The sequence below is a fragment of the Rhipicephalus microplus genome, chromosome 3 (genome assembly GCF_043290135.1).
Source record: "Rhipicephalus microplus isolate Deutch F79 chromosome 3, USDA_Rmic, whole genome shotgun sequence".
Lineage (NCBI taxonomy): Eukaryota > Metazoa > Arthropoda > Arachnida > Ixodida > Ixodidae > Rhipicephalus > Rhipicephalus microplus.
In genome coordinates, this window is record NC_134702.1 from 24,135,920 (window position 1) to 24,159,223 (window position 23,304).

A 23,304-nucleotide genomic window follows, 5' to 3' on the forward strand; every position below is an offset into this window, starting at 1 on the left:
GGTGCGAGAAACCGAGATAAGCCAGTGATTTGGAAGACGATAGTGCGTGTGTATGTGTGTGAACGCATGTGCACGAGTGTGTGCATGCGGATAACGCAATGCGTTGAACCCTTTAAGGGTCCTCCTATTTTTGTAAACATGTTTGATTCCGTGGAAGAGAACTTCCTGTCCACCATGAAGTCAGTATCGGTCGAACTTCGGGAAAAAGAAGCCTTACGTCACAGCTGCGTATACGTACAGCACCCCAAGAGACCGAACGCCTCCAGCATCACACAAGTAAATACCAATGAGTACGCCGAACTGCCGCGTATGAAGATTTGGAGGCACGATTTGCATCGATGCTGCAATTTCTTTCGTGTCATCTGCCCCTGCATGTAACCCAGCATCCCCAGGGGCAAACCGGAGGGAAATGTAATTTATGGAAAAGAAACATGCATACAGCCGTAAAGGTGTGTTCCTCGCAATATACGGCGCACAGTATATCGGCCGCGAGGGCCTCCACTAGAGAGGACAGCGCAGCGATCATTCTGACGTCAGAAATAGGGTAGTAGTTGTGGAATGCAGCAGCTTTGCTTCCGCGACACCACTTGCATCGGCCCCCATGGCTGCACCAGCTTTTAGTCGCGATTTTACGACGCAAATTAGACACGAGAGTGCCCCCGGGGTCACCGATTTGTAGTTTGCTATAGCCCGTATTACCAGGTCTTGCCGCTTCTTTAAGCGCTGGGCTTCAAAACAAAGTGAAGCACGCACGGTGTCCACAGCAAAAGCGCAGGAAATGCGGTGTTCTATAGCAGACAACACAACCCGGCATCCTATGAGTGACGTCTTCAGGTAGGTGGCGCCACGGTATGTCCTCGAGGCCAATGCGGCGCACCGCCACCTGTACGGCGTTCCTAAGTGTTCTATGAACTCCTGTAAATGCGCTCTCGCTTCAAATTCATGTTGGATCGGCGTCGAACGCTAGAAAGGCGTTCGGCTTATTCTCCCGCATTATTTACCCCAACTGTGGCGCACCAAAAGTACGAGCGGCTAAAAAATAAACGTGAACAGACGCTCATCTTTAGTCTCTAATCTTTTTTTTTTTTCTTGCTACGCCGTATCTTGCACCGCCTGATCTCGCAAAGTGTATCTCGAATCGAAAAGCGTATAAGCATTCCACAGGGCCACTTACCGTGGAAAATCGTGCGTGGTCCCTCGGCGTCTGACGTAATACCAAATGGGCCAATCATGGAGACCGCGCAAACACTGAACTGCCAATGAGATGGCGCCAGATGTCCCGAAGATTCCTTTGGCACAGTCACCGCGACATACATGCACGTATAGTTCAAAAGCTGAAGAATTCTGGATCCGGAGACTAGCACTAAAGATTCTTAATGGGGCGAACATTAGCGCCTGCTAACCAAGTGTAACACCCACGCGCACATGAACGATAGCAGCAAGCGTGGTCGTCGATGAGGTGACCTGCCGGTGAAAGGGTGAAACGCGTCGGCATTTGTGATCGCGTCATCGTGCTCTTGCACTGCAAAGTTATCGCTACAGTGCCCGCGCAAGCTGCAGAGAACGCAACTGCACGCCCGTCAGACCAGTGACGGGAGCGCCTATCGGAGGTATACAACGAAACATCAAGATATCAAAGGTTTTATCTCGCGTTGCCACAGCAACCGACGATTCGTGGCACAACGAAATTCGCATAACAGACGGTTGAGCGTCCAAATCACTGCGTCTGTCCGCCACTGACTTTATTTCGCCGCACGGCACAGTCATTTCGAACTTTCCATGGGGCGTCGGTTCCTATAGCGACTGGAGATAAAACTTGTCTTAGAGGTTTCGTCGTGCCACCGATTGATGTGCGCTGTCGTCGCTGACCGTGGGCGGCCGTTGCCAGCCGATCAAGCCCTCAACCAGAGTCCGACTGTTTCGACCTCAGCGTGATTCCGCTGTTGGCTTTGAATGTGCTTCACTCCCTTTGCCCTTCATGTCATATTAGTTCTAATGTGTCGGTGACGTTTGATATCTGGAGCTGCACTCTACGATAGACACCGGAAGGGTATCACTGTCGGCTTTTAAGCCTGTACGCCCATCCACGTCATTGTGTTTAGAATAAATTGCGGACGCTTTAGAGCAGTACAAGCACCGTTACGAAATATGCATAAGCTGTCCCGGTACGACGAAACACAGCATTCTGTAAAGCTGTTGTGTATAGTTACTTAAAGAATGCCGTCGATCTATCGCTTACGTTGGTCCGACAGACTACTTAGCAGGTGTTTAACTGAAGCGGTTGTATCCTACCATGTCTCACCTGGCTTTCCTGCCTTCTCTGTAACAATTTCAAGCACTACGAAAACTTTTGGGTTCTTCGCTCGTTGCCAACTTGAGCGACTTCACCCGCGACAAAGCAAGGGCTCTTGTTGACCCACAATTGTTGTTTGCAGGTAGCGTCACTTCTGCGGGTAGACACGGCAGCATCAAAGACGAAAAGATGGCTAGTCGTCTCGGGTGAGGCTCGAACCAAATTAAGCATCAAATTAGAAACTTTGAAGTCTAATTATGGTCTTTTACGCGTTAAAACAGTGCCGCGACACTTTTTTTTGCATGGTTGCAAAAGGGTGAAAAATCCGAATATTACTTCGCAGAATCCGAGGTTAAATTGAGGAGCAATCAATCAATCAGTGTTAATACAATGAACTTAATACAAAAGTGGTTACAAAGTATTAGGATTATTAGACTGTGTGGCTAGTTACCGGTCCATTCTTATACACGGATATTTTTACATGTCAGGAGCAGAGGAGCACATGATATGATTATGAATCTTTATATAAGTTCAATTTTGAGTAGCTTCAAAGGTATATTATATATAATGAAACGCACATGACAATAAATACGAAATTGCTGCTAAGTCCAAGTACAAAAGTAATCTGGCTAGTGAAGAGTGCTTATAACACGTACCTTGACTTTCACTACGCGTCCGCTATCTCGGAGGCCATGCACGTACTAACAGAAACTGGTATACCCTTGGCCATCTAGGCTACAGATGTCTCAGCGGACGGCGTTCGTACTGTGCTGCTCGCTGGTTACCACGACTGCCAGCCTGTCCAGTTCTTTGACGATGGCCGCCAGGGACACACTCGTGCAGCATGCCGTCATGTGAGCTACGTTTCCGTTCGCCCACACGTAACACATTGACGGGTGACGTTGCCATTCTTTAGTCGTGACAGGTGTTATTTGCGTGTGCCCTCGAACCTCCCTGTAATGAAGCGGCATCTTACCCGAATGTGGCTCCGTTAAATCCGAAAATTAGTTGTCGACAAATATTCGCTACACTGTATTAACGAGCAGACAATTTTTTTCATTCACTTCACTATAACGAATAATAGTTACATCTGTACTCGTTATATAAGTTTTTGGGGTGTACGTTTTCCGCCTTAGTGCGAGCTTCCATTTGACAGTCGCCCCGCCGTGGTGGTCTAGTGGCTAAGGTACTCGGCTGTTGACCCGCAGGTCGCGGGTTCGAATCCCGGCTGCGGCGGCTGCATTTCCGATGGAGGCGGAAATGTTGTAGGCCCATGTGCTCAGATTTTGGTGCACGTTGAAGAACCCCAGGTGGACGAAATTTTTGGAGCCCTCCACTACGGCGTCTCTCATAATCATATATGGTGGTTTTGGGACGTTAAACCCCACATATCTATCATCTGACAGTCAATGTTTGCGTTGTCTCAATCTTATCTTCCGTTCATATCTTCATGACTCGCAAACCTTCTACGCGATGAACTGAGCTGGCTGTGTGTTTCTGTGTGCTCTCAGCAAGCGGGGAGCGCCGGGGCTGCTGACGTGGTTGCTGCTTATGACGCCCACCGCCGTGATGGGCGCTGCATTCTGCTGCGTGTCTTTGTACGTTCTCCACCTGCGAAATCGGTATGCAGTAATGCACGTGCAGTGCTCTTTAGTTTGGTGGCGCTGTCTTCTCTCTGGACAACATAACGGGAACGGACGGCTCTTTGTCTAACACAAACGTCCTTGGCGGAAAACCGAGGACGATGGGGAAATACTACATAAGGATTTACTTAACGATAGAGGTATAGAAATGAGATTTTATCACGAGCCCGTGTACCTCTTACCTCATCAGTTTCTTGCGTCTGACTCGTCGCCTTCGATCTAGTGGGTGCCTCTGGCGCATTCTGACACTCTTGCAGGTTTGTTAAGCACATAAACTTGTGCAGGACTGCGAAGGACCTCACAATGCAAGCACATTTTAATGTTGTGCGTTTATCTGAAGTGCAAGGATGAACCGCCACACCTAGCAGCATGTCATATCGATGCAGATTGCTATCGCAAGTAGCACTGCTGCGAAAGTTTAGCTGTAACATCATATCACATAATCGGTCGGTCACGTCCGGAAGCTATAATGTGTGAAAAAAGCGTAGTTCGGTATTTTTCTTAATGAATACTGGCAAAATAAGCTGTGGCAGCAGCCATTAAACGTTGAATCTCAAACATCATCAATTGAAGGAAACAGAAAATGAGTCATTGTAAAAGGCATTAACCAGGTAGTAGTCACTCCTTAATACTCGAGCAAAAAACATTATTCATTGTGTTTTTTTTTCTTTTCTAACCTTTGCAACTGGTTCCCAAATAATAAAACCTACAACACGCTAACAAGTGAACTTGGGGAAGGATCGTAAACGTGTCGAAATTTGCCGCGGTTGATTCTGCGACGCTAATTGCACTAAATATTCTTCACATCAGCTACACTCTGAAATTAACACCAATACAGGCACTGTCGTTAAAAACCAGCCTGTATTCTCTCGAAACTACCAGAAACTTTTGATGGCAACTGTTTGCCGTACAATGTGGCCTATGAATACTAGCAATGAGCTGTGCGGAATCCCTCCGAACTCACTTGTAATATTCGTAATCATAACTCATTATCATTATAAATAAACTAGCCTAATGCAGCCTCACACTTGCTCGATTATCTGGCTCGAAAGCTCACAAAAAGGCTTGCTGTGATTTTATTTCTGCCCCCCCCCTCTATTTCATGCAGGCCGCCGCTGAACATGGAGGTGAACAAAGATGCTTGCCTAGTGGCCACCACTGAACTCAACAAGCTCGGGCCCATCAAGTAAGCGGCACAAATCAGACCACTCTTGTTTCCATCTAATACAGCATAACGGAGCAATAAAAAATACAACGTAAAGGAGTACTAAGAACTAATTATCAATAGTTTATAGTGAGACTGGGTTGATTGGCGGAACATAAAAAAAGGCATTTAATTTGCAGTGGGAGTAGTTAGGCTGATGATGATGATGATTAATAATAAATTAAGCTGAACATGCCAAAATACATTCACTGTGTGTGCATACATGCTTGCTTATGATCCGAAAAAGCCCCGCTACTGGCTCAATGCATTTGTAAAAGAAGTCAATGACCACTTCAACGCAAATGATATGCTCTAGGGTACCCTGTCATGTGCATGTCATGTGCCTGCCATGTGCTCTCGGGTGCCCTGTCACGTGTTTCGGGTGCCCTGTCACGTGCCAGTTGAACAATTATTAAAGTGATAGCGTCAGAAAGCCCGTTTTGCAGAAACTGCGGTGTCGGCGTCGTTGGTTGTGAGCAAAATATCGCCTTTGCATGACCTAAAAATTGAGAAAGACGCAAATAAAACAAATATTAAACAATCTGGGTCTGATTGGAGATCGAAACCGGATGATTTGCGTGGCAGGCGGATGTTGTACCCCACAGCCACGCCTCTGGGGGTGAATACACTGTAAAAAGAACTTCCTTTGCTTGGCAATGCAGTGAGAGTAACTTTCACGCTTTACGAAGAAATGCGTCCTGTAAACAAGCTTCACAACACAACATAAAATATTGCCGTAGAAATGCGTGGTACAAGCGTAAATTTCCATCGGGTGTCAAAGCATGGGATTATCATAATGACTTCATAGTATAAAGCTAGTCAACCACTACAAAAGGCACACACACTACTGAACCCTTAAGGCCACGTAGTGGGTGCATAGGAAGTTCGAAAACATTTCATGCACTAAGTGTGTTAGAAAGAAGTACGCACTAGGAACAGAATGTCGCTATCGCGTTCAATTCTTAAAGGCACCGCTTAAGGGTCCCCCTTTTTTTTTTTTTTGTTGTCACAACTACAGAAGACGTCTAATTTCGTTCGGACACCAATCGGAGCCGTGCAGTCATTCTTAATTCGCGCTCTTTTCAGACACAGAGACCTGCTGTTGCCATACGCTCTTGCGTGCTTCGCTCTCTTTGTCTGCCTCTCGTCGATGATTGGCTACAACAGCGGGTGAGCGGGCAAAACCTCTTTCACCATCTATTTATACGAGACAGGGAGCAGCATATGTGTTTAGATTGATTGAATGCATGCACTTTTCTCATCACTATAGGCAGCTCTAAAGACACTGAGTGCTTTGTGTACACGTTATTCACGTTGCATTTCAAAAGCCACAGCTCACTTTTTTTAACAGCAGTGCTTTTTTAAACACCCAACGCCTCCTGCATCGTCATACCGTTTAAACGTCGTCTCCGTATTAAAGACAAATTAAAAAAAAAATATACTCTTCGGCAACCCTCATAGAAAACTTGTCTCGTCAGTTGGTTTCTTTTCTAGCTTTCCAAAGCAATTTTTTTTTTTCAACGAATGTATACCAACCAATGAGCAGCTAAGCGCGATTGATGCGCATCAACACGCGCAGCAAGCACATGCTGTCGTTCCTGAGCCTGCTGCTGTTACTGTTCAGCGTCATGCCAGCGACAAGGAACGGCTGCTGCTCCTACAAGGGGCACATGGTTGTTTGGTCGGACATGTTCCGCGACATGCCCTGGGCCGTGCTCCTCATCCACGGCACCGTGCAACTCACTACCAGCATCGTACAGGTACTGATCAGCTACAGGCTATGGCGTCGTACTCGTAGATATCTCCTCTATTTCAATGTAAAAATATAATTGATTGATTGATTGATTGATTGATTGATTGATTGATTGATTGATTGATTGATTGATTGATTGATTGATTGATTGATTGATTGATTGATGCTTCGAAGCGGTTCATTTAGAGTGCATGACATGATTCTGTTCATCTCTAGGCTCCATTCTATATATTTGAGTTTCTATACATTAATGAGCACCTCTCCAGCTCTTGCACACCAAGGCACACACGGCTCACAACAGTGCACTGTAAACGTTTCATATTTTGCCAAACCCCCAAATATACCCGAGCACCGGAGATTAGTATGGAAGCATGCAGTGATAGCTATAGTAAAGTTGTGGGTATAGTTTATAAAAAAAAGAAACGACCCACTCATCCTCTGCAAATGGGATATCTATCACTATCTCATATGTAAATACAGATGCACTACCAATGCTCAGGCCCCATGAAACTTTTTATTAGGACTCTGGGGATGTTGTTTTATCTCGAAAGAATATTTTGTACATATATTGATCTTTCTATAATGCTTCAAAGTTTGAAGCCTGGAATCAGCATCAAAAATTAAGTTCTCGGGAAATCAGTCTGATCAATAACTGAGACAGTTGCGGGTACCTTTAATTATCTGTGTTTGAAAAAAGGCTCACAGGCGAAACAAGAACATGTGGTCAGCTGGTTGCCATTCTGTGCAGAGCAACAAGTTGCTTCCGGCCAGTTTCGCCTTGCTGGGCAGCGATTTCTGGTCGAGGAACTCGCTGGTGACCAACCAGGCCGTGATAGGCGCCATCGGAAGCGTGCTCGCGGAGACCGTCAACAACGAGCAGCTTAGCTCCAACCTCGTACCGCTGGCATTGCAAATTGTAAGTCTCGCATGTAACCAACATCGCAACTTTCATGCACAGTTATCTGTTTAAAAATAATAATAATAAATCTGCCGGCTTCCTTCCGTGGAACCTTTTGATATAGTGAAGCTGATGCCTTCTTCAGACTATTGTCTTTATGTTTTTCAAGTCTTTTCTAAGCATTTGTATGTTTTTTCAAATATTTCCTCAAGTATCTGTGTTACGCCAGTTTTTCCCCAGAAGTACGAGAGCAGACTTGCCCATTCTGGAAGAGCGAACTCCACGAAAAATCATCAACCTCCTTATTCCACCGAGCTCCTCACCGACTTATAGCCTCGCTAACAGTTTGGTTGTGATGTCCTTTCCGTCGAGCCTCACCCTCCACTTTTTAAACGAACCTCTCATTGGCATGCCCAATCCGCTCAGCCTCAACCTCACCCCTTCTGTCATGTCTTTCATTGATTCGCCCTTTCTACCAACCTTCAATCTCGACCCTCTCCACAAGGAAATGACTCCCCTGTTTCCGCCAGGCTTCTCTCGGCAAGGCGTAGCCATTTACCTTTCCTACTAAAGTCTTACCGTGCCTCATTCGAGCCTCATTCCCGTCACTACGCAGGCCACTCGACCAGCGTTACAAAGAGCCGACTGTGAACTGAAGGGGGGGGGGGAAGAGGGGGTGTGTTGATTATCTTAAAGATAAGATTATGATCTCATCACCTGGCAACTGCCGAACTTTCACAGGCCCTAAACAACGACGTCCCCGGTGCAGCGTACGCAGTGCCGGCCGCTGTAGGCGCCTCGTCCAACATGATCCTGCCCATAGAGCTGCCCATGATCGTGGCGCACGAGGTCATCGAGATGCCCATGGTGCAGATTGTGAGTGTGCCCACGCACAACTTTCGATCATGTAAAGCACTCTGCTTATATGACGGTCGCTAGTCTATGACGGTCGCTAAAAGATTCATATAAGTCGTCTGGAAAGAAGGACGAGACCCCGTCTACTAGAAATGCACTCACTTACGTCCACAGGTCGACTTGGTCAAAGACTCGGAAATAGTACACCCAAAACAGGCGGTGGTCCCACTGGCTAAAAAATAGACTATCACTGACTTATCCCATTGTTTATTTGTCTAAGCACGTGAACCACATAAATCGGCAAAGGTAACACTGTTTACAGGTGTCAAGCAATCATCTACCCTTCCTCAGTCTCATGTGTACGCTTTGAATTTAGAGGTAGATGAACTGATGCAGTTGTACGAAATTGATAGTATGTAGACAGCATATAGATTGAGTAAAGGTATTCGAGAGCTTGATGCACTTCCTTCAATGTGTCTCCCACAATTGAATCTCTCCACTGTCAACTGAGCGCTTGACGCATATTCTTCACACGTATATTAGTGCTATTACGTTGCGTGCTTGTTTTTTTTTTTTTTGCTGTATGATTTACATTACGTTTTTTATACTTACTACTTTAATTTGTTAGGGAGAACGTATGCTGACGACTTCCTATTACTCTCTTTAACTGTCACGTGAGAATGTTTCCCGATTAAAATGAACACTCGAAATTTCACGATGTTATTTTTTTTATTGCACCTTGAATGTATAGCTCGTTGTGCTCTCATATTAACTACAGGAAAAACGTATAGGCTGAGATGAGTTTAACGTTGCACTTACTTTTTTTTTTCATAAATGTTCGCAGTTCTTCATCGGCACAATAGCCAAGACGGTCACCGTGGTCATTTCTATCCTGTCGGTCAACGTCTACGGGTCCTACCTGATCCCATGGACGAATCCGAAGTCATTCAACTCGACGTAGAACGACGGGGGCTTGGCCTTTAGCGAAATATGATGTACTGTTCAACCTGCGTCGATGAGACGCGTGCGCCGACTAACAAACTTAGGCGCATCTTCTTCTGTTCTATCTTTCACATTAATTAATGACGTGTTCAACCAGCTCGTCTGAATAATTCGGGTTGACCTTATTTTGTCGAATGTATGTTGATCTATCTCGAACAATAGAATCAATTTCTTTGCTACTCCGGCGTAGTGTGTTGCGTGACCTCGAGCCTACCGAATGGGACGTTAAACAATCTTGTGTATATGGCATAAGTCGGCAAACTCATGAGTCGACTCACCCAGACAGGCTTAGACTCAGATCGAGCCGCGAGTCCGAGTTAGTCCGGGTGAGTAATATTTCGGCGAGCTTGAGTCTCCGCTTGAGTCCAGTGAGCCTGGTTGACGAAAATTTTGGTAAGTGTTAGTCCAAGTGAGCGCTAAGGGCGAAATATATATACTGGATGAGTTTTTGTTAGTGCTACTTTTTTTTGTGCCGACGTATGGCAAATACAACACAGTGTGACAAGTGCTCCGTGACAACTTCGCATGACACGATACATTCCCGTAAAACAATTTTTTATGGAGGAGTTGACCTTTCCTCATGAAGCTAGTAAAAAATAGCGGCAGCGACGAGTGAGCCCATCTTTACCACTTCTTTTCTTTCACAGAAATAGCTTTTCACAGAAATAGAAAAATTTCACAGAAACTTTGCCGTGCGTCGTAAATTGCAAATTATCATCATCACCATCATCATCATAAACAGTCGCACGCTCAACCCCCCCCCCCCCGCCCTAACATTCTGAGCAGTTAGTTTAGAAGCGTAGCTACAAATACAAAAGAACAGTTTTTTAAAACCACTCGATTCTTGGCCAATACCCCATAGTGGGTATGCGTCACGATCATTAGGTGAACAACAACAACGACGACTTGGAGGATGCTTCAGCTACGCCTTGGTTGAACGTGAGCGGCGTGCGCATTGCCTTCTCATTTGCTAGCACATGGCTTCGGTTCTCAGCGCGTGCATCAGCCGTGCCCCAAGGAAATGAACAAAACTGATTTACTCCTCCTACATCGAAAGCTGTTACACCACAAGGGTCACAACAAGGGACACTGGTGACACTGGTGTACGGGACACTGGTGTACGTAACCACTGGTGGTTAACGGGACACTGGTGGTTAACGGGACACTGGTGTACGTAACCACTATTTCACGAAAGAAAAAAAGAACTACGTAAACAAACACCAATGACACTATGGCGTTCGCACCAGGATCCACTGCATGTTAGCCCTCTATCCTAGCACATGAGCCACGGCTGTGCTTGAAGCTTCATTGCAAACTGGCCCTAGGCACGCTTCTTTTCAAGAAAGGAGTCTCGTTAGTGTGAGTAGTAAAGCATTTTAGAAAAATGAAACAACGAGGCGTCAATGCGAACTGCGTAACGAGTTGGGTAGCCGAATGCTCCGACTCGTTATAGAATCCTGAGCCACAATTATTCGTCGTCGGCCACGGCAGAAAAAAAATGCACGAATTTCATTGTACGTGTGTAGCGGGCACCACGCTCCTCCAAAAAAAATGAATGACATGCTGAATGCTGCCCTACTACATAAAAATTATGATTTATGGCGTAGTGGGTACCCTGCAAGCATTCTTGTAGCAGTCACCCAAAGAATGTATAAGAAGGCTACACAAAATCCGCTCTTCCCAGCTTTCACTGTGACTGTGCTGCGCGTTCCGCACAGGCCTGGTGGTTCTTCATTTAGGCTCTGCCTTAGAGCAAACTGGCGCCAATGAACTGCGTTCGTAGATCCATAATGGCTTACAGCGCAATCTGAGACACGGACAAATAAGGGACACACCAAGACGAGCGCCGTCTTCGAGCCTGGTCAAAACCCTTGTGCTCGTAGCCCTGGCCATTTCGAACTATCCTTATCACATTATCGTGATCAATATCAGCTCGAACACGCGAGCGCGTGGGAAATAACATCAAAACCGAGATAGCGTGATACGCAGGTGACGCTGCGTCAATCGTAGGGGAGGAAGGGGGCGCACTTCAGCTGACTATTGGCACTCCTGCTTCACTAGTGTTGCTGAGAAACGGCAGCTGATTGCGTGCCATTGGCCAGTGACAACGACAACAAAAAACAAAAAAAAACCTTGCCCGAAAAACAAAGCAAATCAAAGGGGTGTATTTAAATGTGCAGCCAACCACACCAAGATGGTCTGTGCATGACGGCCCGCCACGTCGAAGCTGATATTGAAACCAGTTTCCTTATTAAAAACAAAAATTTGCTTGTCCTGATCACATGCTCTGGGACTGCGCCAGAAATCCGCAAGGTGCTAAATCCGGAGCCCTTCCGCCGCGGTTGGCCGCTGCCCTGTGCAGCCCTAGCCTCGGTGACCAACTCTGGGCCGTCCAACAGGTCCGCGAGGTGACGGTCAGGCAAGGTCTTGACGTCCCCGCGCGGGAGACCTAAGGCCCGGTCGGCGAAAACTCTGTCGGACTTCCAATAAAGTTGTTACCAACCAATTGTCTTCCTCAACAGTTTGGTGGATCACTAAATGTTGCTCTGTGTGTTCAAGTGAATATAACCACTATATAGCGGCTACTGACACGCCACAAGCTGCCTATTTGCAGCAATGATATCGAGGCGGGAGTGCACCGACAGCTAGTGGATGCGCGGTGCCCTTTTCTGCTTCAGTTTCCGACAGCAGCCGCTGCGAATCGGCCGACGCAAGGTTTGAGGCTATTTGCCACGCATTCGCCTATTCGAGCTCGTATTGCTCACATTGACACAGTGGCCACTGCGCCGTTACTACTGCTTTCACTAATCAGCGAAGGGCCTGTATGGCAACATGCGTCTGTATGGCAACACGCGAACCTCCGTAGCTGCTCCTTTTGGTGCGTTTAAGTGTGTATGAAAGCTTTGTAATGGGTGGGCCTTTAACACTGCGTAGTTCGCATGTTCTGACGCCTGGCGCCATCCTACGCCTAAGCGACGCAATATTACATGCGTTAGGACACTGCCCCCATTACATCACTATAATTTCACAAACTTGCTCCTGCTCGCGGCTTGTCCTATGCCGGCATTGTGTACACCAGTGTTGCTTCTACACTTCTGCGTTCGCGCTCATGGTCGCCTCTCCTGTGGTGCCAACAATGCGCACCGTAACATCATCACGCCATAACTGCAATTCAGCTGTGTAACAAAACAATGACAATTCTGAGTGTCACAAAATCGCCTTCTGTTTTACTTTGCGAGAAACGTGAAAAGCCGCACTGCGGTGCACCTCGACTACAGCGCGCCTAGACCAGTATTCGTCCGTCAGTATCGAGTTTATAAGTAGGTTACCTCATTGTATATATCAATTATTCTATCATTCGTAGCAAGTATTTCAAGCAAGATCTATCCGAAACACGTATATATATATATACACGTTCGCGTTCTCTCGAAGCGTCCGAATCGTCCACCGCTCGCATGAGTGGTGCCATGCTCAATTGTTGCTGTTGTCCCTGCTGCCAGCTGCGTTGGCAGAAGCGTTGACGCTGTCATCATTGTCGTCGCCATTCTGCTCCATCGACTTCTTGAAGATTTCCGAGTAATTGTTCATTCCGGTCAAGAAACATAACTGCGAAGAAGAAACCATCACGTGGTCGTCGGGCGGCCGTTTCCCAGCGTGATTACAACACACTGAGAGCAGCGTCTCAAACCTCTTCTCTGACAAGTCATACTTTACGGGAATTTATCGATGGCTCGTTTTGTTGCTACACGTTGCTAATAAAATAGACAACGACTCTAATGAAAGTACAGGGGCAACACTGTTTGTAGCTTGTAAGTGTGCTAACACCCGCTGCAGAGCTGTTTGCGACGCGTGACTAGCTTATCTCGCACATCGCATTTAAGGGATCACAACTATTGAGCGGTAGGTGGCGGTGTGCTCGCGAGCGTTTATCACCACCGCCATCATCATCATAGTTGTTAGAACAGTAGCGCCGACGGTGACGCCTGGCGGCAAGCCTGGGTGGCGGCACGTGACAAAGAAGCGGGTCTCTTTGGCCGCGGGTGGCGGTTCGCGCGAACGGTTGTCTCTGGCGGTTGGTACCCGGTGCACGGCACCACGGGCCGTCTGCCGGGGGCCCTTATGATGACTCAAGCGTTAGCGACACCACCTAGTGTTTGTCATGTTGTTGAGTGTTGTGTAATATTGTGTAAGGTTGTTTTAGGATTTTTAAGAAGCCCATAATGTTAAAGCGACACTAAAGTCAACTATTAAGCCGACTTTGATTATTGAAATGGTGGTCTAGAAACCTTGTAGTGTTACTTTTGTGCGAAGGAAGGGCCTATTTTGAAATGAAGACACGTTTTAGGGCTCCAAATCGGGTTAGCACACTTCAAATTACCCGCCTCAGGGAGCGGACCGACCGGACCGACTCACGTCACTGTTGCCGTCCACAACGTTGCCCGGCTTTACTGCGCTAGTACCAGCAGTCCGAAAGCAGCGGGAGCCGCAGCAGCAACAACGGCTATTGATGAATTTCCCTCCATAGGATCTGAGATTGCAGACGCTTTTGTTTCAACTGCGCCCCGCTAGGTAGCTTCACCTGTCCCGTGTAACCATGCGAAAGTTTAATTTTCGAACCACTCGCGCCATTCCCCATATTAACGTCTGGTGGTTCTTTTTTCGATGAATAAACAGAAACGAACAAGCAGCATTTTATTGCGCCTCTTAATTCACATAACATTTTTTATTTAGTGCAGTTAGATTGATTACTAGTGATTATTGTCGGCAGTCAATCTGATGTCATCGGGATCATTTTGAAAATGTTCTACTGTGGCGCTTGTGTTCTTGTGCATTTACTTTAATTTCTCGGTAAGTAGGGCACTGTTGCTGATGATATTGTCGTTTCAGATGTTGCCGTACATCGAGCTTTCACTATGACGTAAATTGTTATTTGACTTAAGTGTCCCTTTAAAAGCCTTCCTGTTCTCCCAAACCGTCGTGGGGTCTCTGATTCAACCTTTTCAACGATGACGTCACGCACGCGCCCTTCTCTAACGAAGAAGTCAGGATATGCCTCCTGATCTCCGAAACCATCGTCCTAGCAATGCCAGTTTTCCCGGCCCCTACCCTACCAAAACGCAAGATGACAGCACAGGAAAATGGAAAAGGCGGAATGGCTGTGTGACTGGGACCCCTGCGTATATGTTCGGTCGATGGTATGACTGCCCCTTGCTGGACCAGACTGACCTTTGCTAGACTGAACGATGCGGCTAAAATTAGAGGGAAAGAGAGCGGTCGGTGCGGATTGCCTCAGTGTCCGAAGAAGAGGCAGTGGCAAAGACCTTTTTGAAAACGAATGACGATAGATTCTTGGCTTTCTAACGCAGTTGTAAATAGTGTAAATAAACGTCCTGTATAAAAAAAGGCACGTATCTGCATGTTTCACTTCAAATGTCGTTCAAATGGCGCTGCGTTAGAGTCTCGATCCGTGCAGCCAAGGCGAACGAGCGCATCGAGGACGGACGGACGGACGGACGGACGGACGGACGGACGGACGGACGGACGGACGGACGGACGGACGGATGGATGGATGGATGGATGGATGGATGGATGGATGGATGGATGGATGGATGGATGGATGGATGGATGGATGGATGGATGGACGGACGGACGGACGGACGGACGGACGGATGGATGGATGGATGGATGGATGGATGGATGGATGGATGGATGGATGGATGGATGGATGGATTATTATGGCTGTACCCTTTAGATCAGGCCACCTAGCCGTAATACTTAGAGAACCAAAAACTAGATTTATCCTTATTTTTCCTTTAAATAGTGATGTATGCACGTTGGATACGAGCGCCATCTGGCAGTTAAGTTCAAAAATGAAGGAAGGCGTGAGCGCCCACGCAGAAAGATGTGTGCCTGTCTCGGAAATGATAAGGAGTAGAACGCAAAGTGACGGGCAGGTGCCACCACCGTGTCGTTTCAGCAAAGCGTTGGAAACACTTGCTTTGAGCATCGCGTTGCACTGTCAGCGCAGCGTGATAAACGCTACGGTCCTTACAATTATTTGTGTGTGCCTTCTCTCGTATAAATTCACACATACAAAACATCGACGTGTTGTTATAGTGCCTCATACATGCGCAGTAATTGCTTTTAATTGACAATCGCGCAAGTGTGAACGCTGAAACTTGAGCAATATAGGTGGGTGCAGCGGATAGGGTTCGCCGTTTGAGGTATCGTAAGATGCCTCTAAAAAAAATCGTTGCCGCGGACAAACAGACAAATGTACAGACAGACAGACCAAAATTTTGGCGTCAAAGGTCCCCAAGAAAGACTATCGTCTTTAACAGAAACTTATCGTCAGGGAGTTGTAATCGAAACCTTTTTATAACACACTATGTCCCAAAACAGCGACCTCTTTTTTTGTTTGTTTGCTTCACCGCAGAACACGCTCATATTGCGGGGGAGCTAATTTATTTCACCTTTCTCGTAGGGCGATTGCAAAGTTTTTGCAGCAGTTTTCAACGACATATGCAGGCGAGCATGCTTATTACTCGCTAACGTTCCTGAAGAGAAACCATAGCTAGAAATAGGATTAGTTTGATTGTAGGCCGCTCAACTTATTGACAAGCTATTTATATTGACTGGTCCACATATTGCACTTTAGTTAGACCATTGTTTGCCTGGGAGAACTGAAAGCCGCGTCTCCCACGCTGCTTTTTACGTTAATTTATTACACTTCTCCCCCCCCCCTTTTTTTTTAAGCACTGCAAGAAGCTCTCATTTCTTCCTAAAGTTCACTAGGGATCTCCGAAACACCCACTGCCAAGAACCGCTGAACCCAGAACTTCAAGTTTGCCAGACGAGACCCTCGTCTTGAATTGGGATTGGTGGAAGGCTCACTTTTTTAGTTAGACACAACCTAATGAAAACAACATACAAGGAAGCTAAGGAAAGTGTAAGGAACATTATATAAAGCTTTTAACTGTAGAATAGTAATCGAGACGTAATTGAAAAATAATTAAAGTGGATGAAATTCTTTTTGCGGCGGGAAGTTTACATGATATAGCATTTCTAAAACCTATGCGCGCGGCAAGTGTAGCTATTACGAAGCATTTAGATAGGTATATAACCATAATTTTTTTTACACACATGTTCATTGCGAATAAGGCTCCCGTGTAAGAGCCTAGAGGTCTTTGTTGTTTGTATTCTTTACGCCCCCTCCCGGCCTGACAAGATTCCGTCAATCCTCTCAGCTTCATAATGCGCTACGTGATATTCCACTACACCCTATTGTTTTATGCCATACCATATTGTTTTATACTACACGGCAATAAGCGAAAACATCCGCACGTCAGTGTTAGTTGGAGCGGCCATACGCGTACATCATTAAGCAGCTGGTAGAAGTAGCGGATCAATACGATTCAGTCAGAAAGGCTCACCTCTATAGACAATAAAAGCAGAGCTGGATACACTGGCGAGAACAGCACTGCTGGCAGCTGTAGACAAGAAACAAACACAAAATCTTTTTATAAACACATTGGTCTGGTGGTATCAATCGATTTGCGTTGGAGGGGGAACAGAAACTTCGGTACCCATTTAAATATTTCTGGAACTGCTAAGAACTTATGACTCCGCCTCCAGGTCCTCGTAATCATGCGCTAATGAACTAGTGTTAGCTTACTGATGACTAATTTTGGTTAGTGATGGTTACATATTGAACTGATGCTGTTAGATTGATTGATGATTGATATGTGGGAATTAACGCGTCCCAAAATCACCATATGATTATGAGAAACGCTGTAGTGGAGGTCTCTGGAAATTTCGACTACCTGGGATTCTTTAACGTGCATCCAAATCTGAGCACACGCGTCAAACCCATTTTCGCTTCAATCCAAAATGCAGCAGTCACAGCCGGGATTCGATCCCGCCACCTGCGGGTCAATAGCCGAGCACCTTAGCCACCAGAGCTCCGCGGTGGGCCTGATGTAGTTAGGATCTATAACACTCACCTCTTCAAGGTGCAGACTTATGAGTGCGATCATCTGGGAAGTTTTCGGCTTCTGAAACGACGTGGTTAGAGAACAATTGAGCAAAGCGTATATAAAAAGCAGGGCGAGGAGGAATTTATAACTTTTTTTCTTACCGCTATTATGGATGCAATGGCGTCGACGGCGATGTAGACAATTCTGCCCAAGAGACGAACTGCGATGCCCGTTATTCCAACCGCCATCAACTGTACGTTGTCCTGTGGTGAACATATGGAGATCATATTATAACGGTATCAAGGACTTTGCTACTCTTCGTCTGTACTGTTCTTATGCATCGTAGTTCACGCACGTCAAGTCGCGATAAACTCACCCTGGCCGCAGCGACGGTCCAGGTGACGATGAAACCCACTTGTGTCGCGCTCAGGAAGCAGCTGACGCCCCAGGACAGCCATACGTACGGCCGTCCTACATGTGCACGCCACAAGATCAGTATGTTGTTATTGTTGTTGTTCTTGTTGATGATGATGATGATGTCGTTATTGTTGTTGTTGTCGTCGCCGTCGTTGTTGTTGATGATGATGATGTTGTTGTCGTTGTTGTTGATGATGTTGATGTTGTTGTGGTTGTCATTGTCGTCGTTGTTGATGATGATTATGATGTTATTGTTCTTGTTATTTTTATTGTTGTTGTTGTTGTTGCTGCTGTTGTTGTTGTTATTGTTGTCGTCATCGTCGTCGTCGTCGTCGTCGTCGTCGTTGTTGTTGTTGTTGCTGTTGTTGTTGTTGTTGTTGTTGTTGTTGTTGTTGTTGTTGTTGTTGTTGTTGTTGTTGTTGTTGTTGTTGTTGTTGTTGTTGTTGTTGTTGTTGTTGTTGTTGTTGTTGTTGTTGTTGTTGTTGTTGTTGTTGTTGTTGTTGTTGTTGTTGTTGTTGTTGTTGTTGTTGTACAATCGATGGACAATACTACATTATGGCACTCGACTGCTACCCCTAAGGTCGCGGGATTGAATCCTGGCCGCGGTGACCACATCTGCCTGAAGGCGAAAACGCGCGAGGCACGTGTACTTAGCTAAAAGCGCTGTGGGTCAAAATTTTCCGAGACCTCCTCATCAACGTCCCTCATAATATATTGGTTTTAAAACGCAAAGCCTCACTTATTATTATTATTATTATTATTATTATTATTATTATTATTATTATTATTATTATTATTATTATTATTATTATTATTATTATTATTATTATTATTATTATTATTATTATTATTATTATATAACACCATGGCCAGAACTACTGCAATTAGTAGTTGTAGTAAATGCAGTAGTAGTGCTGCAACTACAGGTACTACGGGCAGTCGTAACAGCAGCAGTAGGGCTAATTGCTAATACCAGTAACACTACTAAAACCTCAATACGTACTATTATACTAATGCTGCTTTTGTCACTGTGCAGTAGCCGCAGCAAAATTGAGGCGCTGGCCGTACGCTTACTCTTTGCGTCGCACACCATCGCCGAAGCGTACATGGCGCCCATCTGTAACGCCAGGACTGCGAGCATCACCGCCTGCGCAGTCGAACAGGAACAAGCCATCGCGAGATCTGTCGAATCACGACATATCGAAGAGCTCCGATATGCACAGGTCGTTCATCGTACCGCGGAAGAATAGTATCAACAATAAAGCCCCCCCTCCCCTCCCCCAACGCTTGTTACTCTACGAACATCTATTTGCAGAGCCCCCCTCCCCTTTCATCGCTTTTTATTCCTCTTGCCCTAAAACATCGTCTTGTAGCTGTTATATTAGCATGAAAGTGACTACCTCCAATATAAAACAGACTGGTCAAAACATGATTTGCGTTGTTTGAGTATCAGCGTCTCCACTAAACGCGACTCAAATGTCGCTGTGCTTTCCACAGAAAGACTGCTGCCGGAACCGTACGTGGAGGCCACACCTCCCACCACATGTTGCTATCAGCCGCCTTGGAAGAGCGCTTTCTGTTCGTACTGCTCAGCGACGTGACATGACATTAACAGCGGCTCAGAGGCAGCTGCAAGAACTGTGAGTTTGTAAGAGTACGCCACGAGAGGCACCGGTCCCTGCACGAATTGCTGGAACGCAGTGGCGTTGCCATGGTGTGGCACATGGGGCCCGTGCCGCCCCCTCCCCTCCATTTTTTTTTGTTGCCACTACACCCCCAACATAAAATGACACTTGAGAACATCTACCTGTCTGGTCCCCACTTCAGATGAAGATGGTGCCCCCCCCCCCCCTACGAAAAAAAATTTCTGCCGACGCATCTGCCGGAACGTTAGCTCGCTCGCGGTTTACGCTCCAGGAATATAGTTACAGGAGGAGTTGCCTCAAAATAAGCTTATGCGCCGTGTTGAACATAGCGACCCTGTCCTTGGCAGCGTACCTAGTCAGACTATGATTACTCAGCACAGTACTGTGAATGATATAATTTCGAGGAAGTGTACATGTGAGACGTGGTATAGAGGTTAGTGCCGTTCGATTGAAGTCATACACTTCCTGGCAAGATATCCTGCAAGAACTTTCTTGTGATCTGTTGGTATATTTACAAAAGTGTTACAAAGAAATGAGCACTGTCGATCAGTTCAGGTTCTATCGTAGCGTTAACCGATAGTGCAACACGATGGTCCTCACCGCGTAGGCAAGTCCCTTGGCCCTGGCTTTGTTTCTGGTGGTCGGATTGCAGCAGTCCATGGCGTCGGTTTTCTTTCTTCTCACCGTGAGAATGGCACGTACCCACTAAATTGACTGGCCCGGAGTCGAGCGAACTTAGATAGCGTTTGTTTAGACTGGAAAAGAACTGAATAAAGAAGAATCAGCAATACAAAACGTACAATGTCAAGTACAGCAAATGCGGCTGAAAGCAGCCGTTGTTCTTGTTCAATTTTTCTTATTTTTTTACCTTCACACGTATCCAGTGAACCATTGTTTAAACGGCAGAGAACAAACGAAAAAAGTGAAGAGGTTCTATTGCGAGACGTATAGAACTGAAATTCGCCCCCACGTGTTATGCTTGTAATGTTACTTATCTTTTCTGTCAACAAGGAACACACGACATCATCATCCCAATTTGCTAACCCCATTTTTTGCGAGAACCGATGCCTTTATGTATTCTTTTTTTCCGCGAACAGTGTCGGACTGGAACAAGTTATGCGAACCTCATTCATTGTAACGTATGTGTAACGTATTGTAAAGTATGAGGTATGCAATGTATTGTCGTTGTTTGGCGTAAGTTGCTACTTGTGTTGTGGAACATAGTGTAATGTAGTGTTGTAGAACCGGGTGTGTTGTTGCTTTGCATATTGAAGTTTATTGTAGTGTATAGAGCGAAGCGTGATGTTGTTACATAACGAAGTGTATTGTAGCGTGTAAAACAAAGTGTGTTTTTCGTATGATGTACGTCATTACACCTGTGGTATGCGTGACGTGCCCTTCCTGCTTGGACCACTTAGTGTCCGCAGTATGTATTAAATAAATAAATAAATAAATAAATAAATAAATAAATAAATAAATAAACTTGTAATTAAATGAGAGCGATCTAAACAAGCTTTGCCCCCCCCCCCCCCGAAAGCTGCCAGTACCTAAAGTAGTCACCTCATCTGGCTCTACACAACCGCCAATATCGGCGCACTTTTGAAGATATAATGACATCGTTGATGACGTCATTACGCAACGTCATAGTGGCATTATAATAACGTCATAATATCACAAAATTTTAGAATCAGTGACATTATGACGACATGAAGAAGCCATAATTTTTAATCGGGTGACTTTTTTTCATCATTTGTTCTCACGCCGCCACGACCGACGGTCACTCTTTTATAAAAGTTTGATGAGTTTTAAGAAAACTCTGCCACAAAATAACTCTTAACTTGATCCAGAAGTGTTGATTTTGTAACGATTAGCCAAAGCGACCTCCTAGAAGGAAGCTCCGATGATGATGCTGATGATTAAGATCGTGAAAATAAAATATTCGCAGTGGACGGCTTTCGTTTTGAATCATCTAAGGTAAATGCACAGTGAACATGTTAGCTTTTTATTCTTTTTTTACTCCTCCTAGGGGAAAAAAAGGACGTTTATGTCTACCCTTGGGCAGGGTTTGAATCTCTCCGCAAGTTCATCACGCTCAAATTTCTTTCTTCCTCTCACTCACCCCTCCTCGCTTTATTCATTAATGCAGAACCATAATGAGAGACGTAATGTTGTCTAACCCCCGTATTCAGAAACGCTCCTCGACTCGAATTCCACCCTTCACTTGACTGAGTTGAGCACTGCGCCTCTGCTCGACTGAAATTGACGCTGCGCTTCTCAAGAATCGTCGCAAAATATTGCCGATATGCAGTGACTTGTTCTGCCAAAAGATGACGCTCCCATCGACTTTGTCAAGTCGAGGAGACTTCTTGAGTGAAGGAGCGTTTGTGAATACGGGGGTAAGAGTTTGATATTTAAGTAAACTTCATCACTCGCTAAGTGCACCATCATCTCACGATATTTCAAGAAATCCTGATCGAAAATTTTCCGAGGAAGCGCTTACCGTGTTGGAGAGCACGTGTCCCCGTTTCCTTACCTAAACTGTATCTATAGTGTGATCGTCATCCGGCATCGAGAATTAACCTGTCACGTGGCGAGGGAGCAGCACTCCGTAGCCCGTTTTATGAGAATGCCTTCAACCCCGCTGCCAGTCCGTGCGACTCAAGCGAGAGTGCATGCGAGCCAGTTGGTCCGTATCCACCATTAAAAACGGCGCGTGTATGTATATCTACGCCCATTGCAACAAATCAAACGGCTGTCAGAGCTGGTCCTGCGTCAATTCTCGTCCAGGATTACCTCGCGCTGTTTATAGCCTTGGCCACGCTATACTCCTCGTTTTTCCTGTTCCCGGGAAGGGTTACTGCGAATAAAAACAACCTTCACGGGGAAGAGATGAACCTAACAGCCGACGAGACAGGGAGACGGGATCCCTAGCGCCAGCGGCTACCGACCGCCATATCGCCCCGCAGACCCGCGATTCGACGATCGGCGAAAGAAGTAAGACTTACCGTTTCTTTTATACATAGCGTAGAACGCGTCGTTTACGCGTTATTGCTGCAGCGTAGCAATAAACTGTACTTTGTTGACCTATAGCCTATTACCTTATTAACCCAAACCCGTCGTACATGCGATTACTCGTGTAACGGGAAAGAAAGGTTGGCACGTGCACAGTATGACTGCGCCGTGCTGGAACCGGAGCCAGACTTCACCACCCGCGGACCCCTTCAGCCGAGAACCTAATTAACTTTATATCTGAGACTATAAAACGAGGAGACTGGAAATGGTAGATAATTAACAAGTTTTCATCGCAATCGCACAAAGCAAAAAAAAATGGTCCTCACTTTAAATACCTCAATCTTGAGTGCGACTGGTTTCAAGTTGTTTCATTGGCATTGCTTTATGATTAAGATATAATGCAATGTTCCTAGGGGCGAAGCTCCTAAAGCCGTGGGTTTGTTCATGCACGTCTGTGACCGGTTCGTAATCACCCAGTTGTATGACTCACTCAGCTGGTGGCGCTAATGTGGACGGACGGATGAACGCGCAGACGGACGCATGAACGCACGGACAGACGCTTCGCCCGGCTCACCATCATTCACTCCATGGATATGCTGTGATTA

At 46.0% G+C, this 23,304-nt stretch overlaps 1 protein-coding gene across 1 annotated transcript; it reads right to left on the reverse strand.

The window, feature by feature from the left end:
* Positions 1-13,075: 13,075 nt before the first annotated feature.
* Positions 13,076-18,181, reverse strand: LOC142802743 (uncharacterized). Its single transcript, XM_075887769.1, has 5 exons — positions 18,001-18,181; positions 17,786-17,887; positions 17,652-17,702; positions 17,082-17,138; positions 13,076-13,254 (listed from the first exon to the last, which is right to left on the reverse strand). The coding sequence occupies exons 2-5, from the start codon at positions 17,870-17,872 to the stop codon at positions 13,120-13,122; spliced, it is 330 nt and encodes a 109-aa protein (XP_075743884.1). The 5' UTR covers positions 17,873-17,887; positions 18,001-18,181; the 3' UTR covers positions 13,076-13,119.
* Positions 18,182-23,304: the final 5,123 nt, after the last annotated feature.